This window comes from Pimephales promelas, chromosome 24 (genome assembly GCF_988280905.1).
Source record: "Pimephales promelas chromosome 24, fPimPro1.hap1.1, whole genome shotgun sequence".
NCBI lineage: Eukaryota > Metazoa > Chordata > Actinopteri > Cypriniformes > Leuciscidae > Pimephales > Pimephales promelas.
In genome coordinates this window covers 4,908,703-4,921,540 of record NC_142792.1, presented here as the reverse complement: position 1 = coordinate 4,921,540, position 12,838 = coordinate 4,908,703, and the positions used below count along the sequence as shown (strand labels likewise).

The 12,838-nt window shown below is 38.8% G+C and overlaps 1 protein-coding gene across 1 annotated transcript; it reads left to right on the top strand.

Annotated features, from left to right (window-relative positions):
• Window positions 1–240: 240 nt before the first annotated feature.
• Window positions 241–11,816, top strand: lmf2b (lipase maturation factor 2b). Its single transcript, XM_039667703.2, has 14 exons — window positions 241–503; window positions 4,190–4,443; window positions 4,962–4,990; window positions 5,661–5,854; window positions 6,170–6,351; window positions 6,445–6,592; window positions 6,806–6,940; window positions 7,907–8,012; window positions 8,385–8,481; window positions 9,330–9,503; window positions 9,661–9,829; window positions 9,906–10,017; window positions 10,890–10,998; window positions 11,120–11,816. The coding sequence occupies exons 1-14, from the start codon at window positions 347–349 to the stop codon at window positions 11,444–11,446; spliced, it is 2,193 nt and encodes a 730-aa protein (XP_039523637.2). The 5' UTR covers window positions 241–346; the 3' UTR covers window positions 11,447–11,816.
• Window positions 11,817–12,838: the final 1,022 nt, after the last annotated feature.

Sequence of the window (12,838 nt, the reverse complement as noted above, 5' to 3'; positions counted from 1 at the left end):
AATACTCGTATTCATACAAAATGTATGTAGCTTGAATAAAAAAAAAATCTCTTTTGGGGTTTCTGAACTCGAATTCTAAATCGAGTTGGTTTAATAAACATTTCAGTATTATTTGTAAATTAATTTTAGTATGGTCAAAACCAGAGCCATGTGTCAAAACCATATGTAAACATAAATATAGATCTTTTGGAACGTTTCGTTTGAATCTCGCGGACCACGTGCTATGATTACGTCATGACGTAAAAGAACTGAACAAACAGTTCAAAAGAACCGATTCGTGGACCTGAGTCGGACTTCCCATCACTAAATTCAAACTCCACCCCTGCTACTCCACTTCATTTTTCCAATGAGCATCAGCTCTCAACGCCCGAAACAAAGTGACACCTCATCCCTGCAGCAAGCCGCCAAGATGGGGGAAGTAAAAACGCCCAGACGAATGTTCTTGATCAGCATTGCACTTATATACGTGTGTGCTTTTTCATCCATCTACGTACAAATACCAGGTAGGGAAGTTTCTCCTTCTGAAGGTGGATATTTGACATTATGATGGTGGATTTTGGGTGCGGCATTAATGAATGGTTGCGCATACACTTGAACTTGGGAATGTCGGTGTAAACAAAACGTGTTTCCTTTAACGTTAGATCATTCATTCATTAGCGCTAACAGTTCGTTCTCCAGTCACGGGGGACCAGTTTCAGTTCAAACTTTTGAAGGACCTCGTGCACAAACCGCATCCCCATGGAGAACGACGCATTCTAGTTGATTTGTCTATGTAATATTTAACAGGATTTCGATCTGACTGGACACAATGCCCCTATGAATAACCCAGCTTTGCTTCAGTTCCTCCACATGTGCTGATTTAGGAACCTCGCCAGTTAGTGCTGAGTCCGCACTAGTGACCCGTCATCACTCAGGGGCCTGTGAGCTTTTTGTCCCTAAAATGCTCTATGCGTATGCCATGTGTATGACGTATTAATCAGGGACGTTGGAACTATTTTGTGAGAGGGGGGGCGGAATTCCCGGTGGTGGGGGGGGGGGGGGGGGGATTACGCACCGTTTCAAAATATTGGTATTAAATCCATTTTCTGAGAATTTATCAGTCAACTTGTTGATTAAAATAATTGATTAAAATTAAATACAATTTATAAAAACGAAATTCTTTTAAAAAACATAATAAGTCAGAAGTACTGTGGGCTATGTCTGACTCATTCCATGTTTTCCGATATGGTGACTCTACTGATGGACCGCTTCTGATCCATCAGTGCTTGAGTCACCATATATCGGAAAATAAAACGTTTTAAACATGAATAAAACATATCCTGTTAAGCAGAGCATTAATTTAGTTCGTTTAAATAAGAGATCTAGCGCTAAAATGTTTTGTTTTTAAAATCAAGAGGAACGCTTGTTGCCGCTGCTGTCAGTTGTAGGCTTTGTTCTCTGTGGCGCGCAGTCTTCACTCGGACGCGCACTTTAATCGCCTTTACGTCGGAGACTCTATTCATTCCGGTAAAATCACAAAATAAATGTGTCCTATGCTTGATATTGACTGTAACCACAGATGGACATATTCTGTTTTGATGAGAGAGAGAAAAAAAACTGTACCAAGGCCGGATTAGAACCCGTAACCTCTGGCACTCTGGGGCAAAAGAGCTACCACTAGACCATTCAAACGGTCAAATGAAATCTGGCGGATCGATTTATTTATGTATGGGTTGAATAGAAAGGCTGCACAGTTTGACAAGTTTGTACCCAGCACTTCCGAACGTGTCTCTGTGCCCAGCAAATTTCAAACTGACGCCCGTGCGTGCTTAGGTGAATTTAGGGGGCGGCCGGGGGAGGGGGGCGGCCATTCGAGGGGGGGCGGCCGCCCCTCCCGCCCCCCCTGTTCCAACGTCTATGGTATTAATAGTGAAGGCTCTTTCCCCCCCCCAAACTAATTCCATGGCATGTACCAAGACCTTTAAAAGTCTCAAGCTCCTATGATCCCATGCAGCAGCAAAGTTTTAACAAGCTTTCATCTCTTTACCATTGTGACTCATGCTTTTGCAATTGTTGCCAAGTGCAGTATTATGCAAGCTGTCTCTAATCTACATCCATATTAGAGTTGGGTGTAATGCGTTTCCACAAAGTAATACATTACTGTAACTTTCCTGAAAAAGTAAAGTGATTACTCTATTAGTCTTCGGTGTACAGTAATTGATTTGAATGCAGTATAGACTATAGAACAGTTCTGTATAACAGTGGATTTAATCTAACCTTCTCCCTTTAAATACTTTAGTCCGTTCAAGAATAACATATGCACTTTTTATATTATTTATTTGAAACGATTGAAAGAGCAGTTTCACGTCGATCCTTGTATTGTGTGGTGAAGATTGCCAAATCTGGCCACCAGCAGACTGTGTTTCCCACAGATAAGGGAAATCATAAATGCACTTAATAATAGCTCTATTGCCATTTGGGTTGTTGGTGGCCCAGCTGCATGTTTAAAACTTGTTCACAGAGTTTCAGTTCTTTTGAAAATATATATTCCAGTCAGGGCTCCGTGAGCGATAGCTTTACGATCCATGATGCTTTTGGGAAAATCACACACATGGCATGAGATCCTCAAGGCAGTGTGCCTGGAGGAGCCGCTTGGGGCAGAACTGGGTCTTCAAGGAGCATTCAAAGAAGAGAAACCATGAGTCATACGTTGGCACTGGCACAATACACGGCCTGTTCTCTAACTCAAACCAGCCTGCTATATGCGCACTCTTGCTGAAAAATGTGACCATGCAACTTTGCACCTCTGCTAACCGCCTTAAGATTTCAGTCAGTCACATTAAAACCCAGCTCCGTTTGTCAAAGTTCTGCAACAAAGTAAAGGAGTATTTCCTGATCTGTCTGAACTGATTATCAGCTAGTGTATTGTTACTTAGCAATCCGCCTAAAGCAGTATTTCACACACAGTGCACCTGTTTGCATCCAGTGTTTAACACTTCTGGAACATCTGGGGTGTCTGCTTGTTTTCAGGCGTTAAAAACTCACAGGACGGGTTTGTGTTTTCCTCATTGTCATGGCAGTGTGTGCCTGTATTCTGTTGAATGAATGTTTACACACAGCTTGATGCTTTGTGCTGCTACTACCGCAAACAAGCACAACATGCTGTATTAGTGAAGTGTGTGCAGAACATGAGGGCACTCTGTCACCACCACCAATGTTTCTAATCAGCACAGCACCTGATGAAGTATGACCCTTTTATACCTCACTCGTCAATCTTTAAAGTCAAAATGAAATGGCCTTCACACGACCTATTTTACTTCCTGAATTTCTCCCATTATGGAAATAAAATGGGCTGGGTCCCATGTTTCCTATTCATTTGTTTACAGGAGTATAGTTTTATCAAAATAATGTGCCTAAATATTTAATAATGATGTGCACAAGTATAGTCATAATAAAATAGTTATAGTCTTTTTGACAATTAATTAAAGCGTTAATTCATCTACAAATAAAAAAAAAGTTGTTGATTAATGATTATTCAACCTTAACCGATTTTTGTTCATCTTCGAAACACGATTGAAGATTTTTTTTTAATGTAATCTGAAAGCTTTGTGTCCCTCCATTGACAGTCTATGCAACTACCACTTTGACAAAGAGATCGCAAAACTAACCCATATGAATTTAGTGTTTTAGTCCAAATTTTCTGAAGAGACTCGATTGCTTTACATGATAAACATATTGAATTATTATTTACACACAAACATTGATCAGTGTACTGCACATGAACAGAAGCTCAACTGAACCTGCTTGACGCACAAGAACAAACCTCACTGGTTCTTGCTGAAGCTCACAATCACAAGCTTTACAATCTTTTTATTAACGAAGAAACTCGTCAAAGTTTCAGTTGCGTAGAGTAGACTGTCATTGGACAGACAGAAAGCTCTCAGATGTCATTAAAATATCTTCATTTGTGTTTTGAAGAAGCACGAAAGTCTCACAGGTTTGAGTAAATTGTGACTTTTTTTCATTTTTGGGTGAACTAACCCTTTAAAGAACCATCTCATTCATTTGTGAATCATGTATTATGTGTGTATGTCTTTATTGAAAAGTTCAGATTAAGCTATTGTGTTTTCTTGAGTAATGTTCACATCATGTACAGCAAGATGGATCACATTGACATGAAGCGTGCCTCTGTTTGTGTGTCTCTGGACAGGGTTGTATGGAGATGAGGGTATTGTTCCTGTGCGCCTGCAGATGCCGAAAGTGCAGCGGCCCCTGCTGGAGCAGCTGGAGGCCTCCCCGTCCCTGCTGTGGTTGGGGCCGTCTCTGGGTCTGGGGCCCCAGCAGGCCCTGGAGCTCATCTGCCTGCTCGGAGTGGTGCTGAGCCTGGGTGCTGTGCTGTTGGGGCCCCTGAGAGACAGTCTGATCTACCTCTGCCTGTGGGCCCTTTACCTCTCACTGTATAATGTTAGTAAATGCCTCCTGTCAGAGTATTAAAATCTATTTAAGTTTATAGAACTATTGTGCACTGTCAGGTGCTTCTTTAAGTGCTTTTATGATTGTGGCCTTGGTGGAACCACAATGGGCTATGTGCACGCATAAGTTCCGCATTTGACGCAAGGATGCTCGTCCATTTCCGGTTGTGGAGATTAAAGCGGAGAAACCGAGGAAAACGGAGTCTTCAAAATTGACTGTCCTCCCGTCTTTGAAATGAAACGTACATGCGTTTAGATGTAATTTTATATATAGTTATGTTTATTTACTATAATTTTAAAAAGAAGCATAAACACAACGAGGGGTGTCTGTTTTATCTGTTTTTGTGACTAACGTTTCTTTAGTGTAACCATGGAGTATAAAATTCAATATAAATTCTCGGTATTGCATTGGACTCTACGATCGGCGGAAGTTATCGAGCATCCTTACACCTTCACCGGAAATATCGCCGTGCATAGAGCCCATTGAGACAAATATGTTTTGTTTTCTAGGTCGGTGGAGACTTCCTCCAGTCTGAATGGTGAGTTCCTCAAGTTTTCGTATGACTTGCGGGTTGACCTTGTATGTGTTGTTTGGTATAACCACTGCTTGTTATTTCTCCATTGCTGTTGAGGCTCATAATTGGGGCATTTGCAAGTCAGATTCTCTGCAGCAGAAAAATTATGTTTATGAGAGGGAAAACTGGCCACAAACTGCATATTATGTGCTTGCCCATTAAATTTAATGTGATTACAGTCCACTAAATGACTAATTGGTTAGCGGGCTGTGCTTTAACTTTTTAAACGAAATTGACCAAATTCTGAATCCTATTTGAAGAACCCAGCCATATCTAGGAACAAGAATATAGAATATATTTCTTAAAGAAATTGTTCACTTAAAAATGAAACTGCTGAACACAAAGGAAGATATTTTGAAGAATGTTGGGAACCAGACAGTTGATGGACCATTGACCAAAAAATACTGTGGAAGTCAATGGGGTCCATTGACGGCTTGGTTTCCAACATTCTTCAAAATATCGTCCTTTGTGTTCAGCAGAAGAAAGACTCTCGTACAGGTTTGAAACAACTTGAGGATGAGTAAATGACAGAATTTACCTTTTTAAGTGAACCATTCCTTTAAGAAATGATGTAAATCTAGTAATGTTTGTAATTCCGCGTGACCGTTTCTAATTCATTGTAATGTTCTCATAGGGATATGCTGCTGTTGGAGGCTGGGTTTCTGGCTGTGCTTGTAGCTCCTCTGGGTTTGCTGCGCTGTGGCTCCTCTCACAAGTACCACGACTCTGTGACCTTTTGGTTGACCCGCTGGCTGTTGTTCCGGCTGACCTTCTGCACAGGTGCGAGTAAGCTGGCCAGTGGCGACCCTGCGTGGTACGGCTTGTCAGGTGCGTTGAATCATTTTTAACATTATTCATTCATTCTGTATTGGTAGAGATCAGTTCATTTGTGCTCGTCATGCCGCCCTCTTTTATTCACGAGGAAATCTTATGTCACTCATCAAATAATTTGTTATATAAAACAGCCATTGGTATATGGATTTGAAAATTTAGTGACGTAAATACTTTAAAAAAGGAAAAGTCTATGAATTAATTAATTTGAATTTGCATTTGCAACTGTGCGGCAGACAGCACATCTGTGTGGGACAAACTGACTCATCTGTAGATTACACTGTTTTGAAATCTCGAGCATCTCTTTTGCAGCACTGAGTCATCATTTTGAGAACCAGATGAGTCCCACTCCTTTGGCCTGGTTCGTCCATCAGCTCCCTGATTGGTTGCTGAGATTAGGAGCAGTGGTAGTGTTGCAGTGCGAGATCACCATTCCTCTAATGATGTTCTTTGCTCCCATTCGCCGCTTGAGACTGTTCAGCTTTTATGTTCAGGTTTGTTTTATATCTATATTATCAATATCTAATATTGTGTATGGGCAAGTCTTTTTTTTTCCACTTATACCTCTTTTTATACCTTTCTGTCAGCTGTTTCTTCAGCTCTTCCACATCCTCACTGGTAACTGTGGCCTTCTGAACCTGCTGAGCATCGCCCTGAGCGTCTCGTTGCTGGATGACGAACACTTCAACTCCAGTGCTATTCTGAAGAAGAAGGGCCAGGAGAAAAAGTCCAAGGGTATGAGCTCTTATCTTTAACTTCTGTTTTGTGCAGTCATATCTGGTGGGGTTGTAGCAGAATATGCACTTTAATGATCGGATTATGGGGCTCATTAATGCAATCTCAGTAAAAATTAATTGAAGGAGGTCTTTTTGTTCTGCCAGTATCAAATCTGTGAGGATCCCAACACGCTTGAGAGCTTTAATGTGAGTGTTTGCCTGTGCTTTTCAGCCTGCGCACAGTCTTTTCTCAGTGTTTTGACTGTGCTGGTGGAGTTGGCCGTCTACGTGTTCATCCTGATCAGTACAGTTATTCTCTTCGAGCTGCAGATTAACTGGGAAAACAAAACTCTGTCATCCAAAACCAGTGAGTCTTCAAGTCTGAATATTTAAAACTGATTTGCCAAAATGTATCTGATGATGCTTGCTTTTTAGTTTGGTAACAGATTTATAAATATGTGAATACAAACTTAGAATTGCATTGTTTTGTAAATTGTTAGGATGAAGCTCATGAAGATATGTTGAGGTTTGATTATTTTACTCTAGAACTACTAAATGATTAATTGCGATTAATCGAATCCAAAATAAAAGTTTGTGTAATATATGTGGGTGCACTGTGTATAATTATTTTATATATATAAATACACACATGTTTGTATATATTTAAAAAATATTGTCATGTATATACTGTATATAGATTTATATATATAATTTATATTATATATAAATATAAATATTTTATATATAAATAATATTTTTTTCTTAAATATGCATGCATGTGTGTGTATTTATAAATATACAAAATAATTATACACCGTGCACCCACACATATTAATGTAAACACAAACTTTTATTTTGGATGCGATTAATCGTTTGACAGCCCTAATATACTCAAATTAGAAGTGAATGTAGTATATTTTTCATTAATAAAATGTTTTCATGTGGAGGGAAAAATAACTTTCTTTTATTTATTTTGTATTACGTTAGTGAGAATAAGAAAAGTTTTAGGTAAGAACATGTTAAAAAAAACTTTTTTGTGAAAGGTTTTTATTCAATGAAAATGCTAAAAAAATGGCAATACAATAATTTTCTGTATGCAAGATTATAGTTTTTCTTTTGAAAGTGGGGTTAAATATGAGCCAGGCATGTGTTTGGTGGCACATTTTGTGAGAATCGCACACTAACCTGCCTTGCCATGAACTGGTTTGTTTGTTTTTCAAGAATGTTTTGTGATCTGAAACTTATTCTGCTATGTCAACAAGGCAAAGTATCACCAACAGATGCATCAGTTAATTGAATTATTTATTTATTTTTCATTGGTGCTTTCTTTCAGATTTCTCTCAAAAGGAATTTGATGAATTTCTGAAGCATTTTCAGGGCCTCACTATCTGGGTTGGTGTGCTGTCGTTCACCTGGGAAGCAGTGGCCGCCATGCTGATGTAAGCCCCGTCAGGAATGCTTATGAGAATCTGATTATTTTGTGTGTGTGGTCCTGGTAAACCATACATTGTGGGGACAAAATGAATGCCAGTGATGGCTATTGCAGACATTTTTGGCCTTTTTGAGGGAAAATGGTTAATGAATCATACTACAAAAATCCAGGTTTTCTGAAATTGGTAGGTTTGGGGTCTGAATAATGCAGTTTGTACTTATTAAAAATCATTGTCTATGGAAAGTCCCCATTAAAAATGAAAACCCAACGTGTGTGTTTGGCAAAATCACAAGCAGAAATTCTGAATCTTTACTTTTTGTACTAAGTCCATTGTTGCAGGAGGCAAGCCGAGAAATCTCACATCTGTTTCCTTTGTCAGGTGTGTGTGCACACGAGGCTTGGTCAGCAAGGTGTGGTCCCTCATCCAGTGGGCTGTCATCACGGCGGCTGCTGTGGCCATCTTTGCCCTCAGTGTGGTGAGCTACATGTCCTACATATGCAACCTAATAACTCGTATGTGATTTAGGAGGCTTTGCATCTCATACAGTCATGTTGAAAATGCTTTGCATAACTGTTTTAAAACTCAAATGCTACACAGTTGTACTAGAGACTTTGCATTTTTTTTGCATTTCCTGTAAAGAAAAACCTATATTATTGTTATAACAAAGTATATATAATTTTTGTTTCCTTTTAATTGCTTCAGTTTTTATTACACACAAGCAATACACTGCCCTCTGCTGTCCGTAACCATAAAACATGATCTTTATAGATCAGTGATTCTTTACCAGGGGGCGATACTCTGTACAGTTCCAAAGGGGGCCTCAAGATGGCGTAAAATTATTTAAAATAATAGAAAATGTGCTTTAAAATAAGAAAGCTATAGGACATTTCTATAACAAATATACATTTTTAAAATGGTAGAAATTGCTGAGAAATGACTTTGTAAGTAAAAAAGTCTTAAATCACAAATGACGTGAGTCATGTAAATTCACTATTAATCATGTAAATAAATAAACATACAGTTTTTTAACTGCTTCTGTAATTTATGGATTTAAAAAAAAAAATGTTGTTCAAAAAAATTCAATTAAGCATTTAATTAAATTGATTTATATACTGCAAGTTTCTGTAAATAATAAGGTTTGAAAATGAGCAGGTTTTTCCTTTACAACAGAAATCTTGGGTGGCCTTCAATTATTGTCTTTGACAATGGGGAGATGTAGAAGCACTGTTATACACTCTGAACTGCTGCAATTTAACAATATATATATATTTTTTTTTTACTGCCTCTGTAAGTAAGTACATGTGTGTTGATGTTTCCTCTCAGGTTCCATACACAGCCATGACTGGCATACCAGTAATATCTGAAGTGCGGGACTTGTACAGCGCCGTAGAGAAGTTCCAGCTGGTCGGGGCATACGGGATCCAGCACAGAATAATCTCCACTGAGGGCAGGCCTGAGATCATTTTAGAGGGAAGCTATGATGGCCTGACATGGACGGTGAGAAACACAATGGGGAAGGATGCCATTCAACAACAATCCAAATCTTTTTTACTCTCTGAGTAATGACCCAGCCAGCCATTGTTTCCATGAAGTATTCATTCAACGGAAAGGTTCAAGTTTATCCTCAGTGGACTGTATTCTTTTCCTGTTGCAGGAGATGAACCCCATGTATAAACCAGGAAATGTGAACACCGCCCCACCCATAGTAGGACCTTACCAGCCCCGGCTGGAGTGGCTGATGTGGCAGGCGGCTCAAGAGGGGAGCGATCAAAGCCCCTGGTTTACAGGCCTCGTGCAGCGCCTCCTACAGGGCAAACCAGAGGGTGAGCGACCATAGCAGGGGTCACTACTTATCAGCCTACATTTGAGTTGTTGTTAACCTGTTTTTCCCTCCTTTAGTGTTTAGTCTGCTTCAGGTAGATGAAGCGCAGTTCCCCTTCAGTCAGAAACCACCAGCACTAGTCAAAGCCAAGCTTTACAACTATCACTTCACAGACCCTGCCAAAGACAAGTGAGCTCCATTACTTTCTATTTTACACCCATTCACATTAGGATATTGTGGTTTTATATTAGTGCTAGATTTTGTGAAAATACTTTTTGTAAATGGAGAGAATAATTTAACTGGGTAACACTTTACTTGAAGGGGTGTGCATAAGACTGACATGACACCTTCATAACCATGACATGAACATGAAGTAGGGTTTATGACAACTGTCATTAAGTGTCTTTCGCTCAATAATGACATTTTGAATGTTTAATATGTCTTTATGACATAGTGACAAACCATAACGACTTGACATAAAATTAAGTTAAACTGTCATGTTATTGGGTGTCATGAATATTTTTTGTGACCTCAACTACAGTGCTACTAATTGAATTTGTCTTTAAAAAGTTATAATGGCTTCATGACAGCCTATGTCAAAACCAACCACCTGACTGTTTAATGTAATGTTAACCAATAAAGCTAGGTGGTTTCTTAAGTTTGATCATTAATCTGCTATGTCATGTTAATGACAGGTTGTGTTGTCCTAGTAATGTCAAGGTGTCATGACAAAGACACTGACGGGTTATGATGTGTTGGTTTATGTCAAGTTGTCATAACAAAGACATTTCAAACAATGTCATATTTGCATTAAAAATTCCATAACTGAGCGAATAACACTTAACGACAGTTGTCACAAACATGCATAAAACTTCCTTCATATTCATAACATATGTCATGATTATGAAGGTGTCATGTTAGTCTTATGCACACACCTTCAAGTGAAATGTTACCTAGAACTGTCTGGGGAGAAATAGAAATAATAATAAACATTTATAAAGTCGCATACCGGCCTGAATCCGCTCTCAGTTTTACTGTACTCGTGTTTGTTGTTTTGGAAGGACTCATCTGCAGGCTTGGTGGAGGCGGAAGTACAACGAGGAGTTTTTTCCCATTGTGAACCTTGGTGATCCGACGCTTGAGAAACTGCTAGATGAGTCTGGACTAAAGGTAAAGTAGAAGACTAGCATGAATCTTTCACAGTAATATGCATTGGGAAAGCAAATAGATTAAGTTAAGTGATTTAACTTTGACTACAAATGAATGCTGAAACATGTTTGTGTGCGTGCAGGAGAAATTCCCAAATCAACCCAGCTCAGACACACCTGTATGCCAAATCCTGAGCCAGATTCGGGGCCACGTCAAAGGCCTCTCGGGGTCCCTGGTGCTTTCAACACTGTTAGCAACTTTGGTCGGCATTTTCCTCGTCAAAGCCGTCTTTTCCTGGGCTTCAGGAGGCAAAAAACCCAGACCAGCTTCAGCTGATCACAAAACTAAGAAAGCCAAAGAGCCCGCGGAGAAAAGCCACGCCACGGCTTCTCTGTCCAACCGGGGCGGCAAAAAGGACTCTGAAGAAAGAAAGGTGGAATCAGAAAAGAGCCCCCGCAAGAGGAAATGAGCTCTTGCTGTCACTTTGTGCCTTTGTTTGGCCAGATGCAATGACAAATGATTCTTTCTCAGGTGTACCTTTTTTTTTTTTTGAGTCTTTTGATTTCCTTCATGTTACACACCTCAGATTTGTGTTTGCCACTACACCATTTTATCTCTTTGTGTCAAAACCACTCAAATGTCAAATGCACAGTATGCATGGTAGTCGGTGTAATTGGCTTTGAACATTAACCGAATCCATTTTTAAGCCGTCACCTACGCCCTTCTTTATACGCCGTGGATGTCCCAAAGATTACAACAAAAGCAAAAAGCACAATGCAACTTTTTCATGCTGTTTATCTCATTAAATGGTTGTTAATAAATATTGTTCTTTAGTTGTTTTTCTAATCTTTAATATTTGTTCAGATACTAAAATCAACATCCAAAAAAATGTATTTCACCTTAATTGAATGTTGAAAAGGTGCCTCTTTATAATGACATGGCTGGAATGTTTCTTGGATGAGTTATTTAATTTTAAACTTCACCTTATATTGTTTCTCAGGTATAGGATGTACCTGTTCTGTCAACTTAATCCGCCTGTCAATCATACTTTTCATAGTTAATTGCATACCAGTTGTCAGTCAGCACTAGATGGCAGTGTAGATCACTGCACACTTGGGTAACGTTAATGGAATGAAATTTACTGAAAATATACAACTAGACAGGATTTTAAATGTTAAAGTGGGTCATATCTAATTAAAGGAGTAGTTCACTTAAAAAAAAAACAAAAAAAAACTTGCTGATAATTTACTCACCCCCATGTCATCCAAGATATCCATGTCATTCTTTCTTCAGTCGAAAAGAAATTAAGGTTTTTGATGAACACATTCCAGGATTTTTCTCCATATAATGGACTTCAATGGGAACCAAACGGTTCAAGGTCCAAAAGACAGTTGGGTGAGTAAAGTGAACTACTCCTTAAACTGTGAGGCCAAGTGTTTCATAATTTAGCAGAATTTACAGTATGCAGATTGCATTTATTTAGAATAGAAGTTTGAGGATGTTGAACAAATATCTAATGCTTTAAAGTTAACAGAAACTTTATTTGAACAGTGTTTTGAATTATATTATTACACAAGTGTTTAATGAATCATTAATACACAAATATGTGTGTATAATAAGTGTATTAATTATAAACCACATTTTAGGGTTCATATCACAGTGTATTCTTTGTTTACAATGGTCATTATTTAATAATAATGATGGATTACATGTAATCGTGCAATCATTTTGCGGATCATCTTGTAATTGCGTACTGTTATTACCGTGTTTAAAAGAGAAAATTGAAACCCGTCTTTGCTGTTTAAGTTGTCTTGAGTTTGACTGCTGGAAAGTGCCCGAAACAACTTTAAAACCAAGTGTT

What these genes read in the sequence shown, in the direction of transcription:
- lmf2b (XM_039667703.2), top strand. Translation starts at nt 347, where the DNA reads ATGAGCATCAGCTCTCAACGCCCGAAACAAAGTGACACCTCATCCCTG. An exon ending in TTTACCTCTCACTGTATAAT is followed by an intron (nt 4,444 to 4,961) that starts GTTAGTAAATGC and finishes TTTGTTTTCTAG; the next exon opens with GTCGGTGGAGACTTCCTCCA. An exon ending in CCAGGAGAAAAAGTCCAAGG is followed by an intron (nt 6,593 to 6,805) that starts GTATGAGCTCTT and finishes TGTGCTTTTCAG; the next exon opens with CCTGCGCACAGTCTTTTCTC.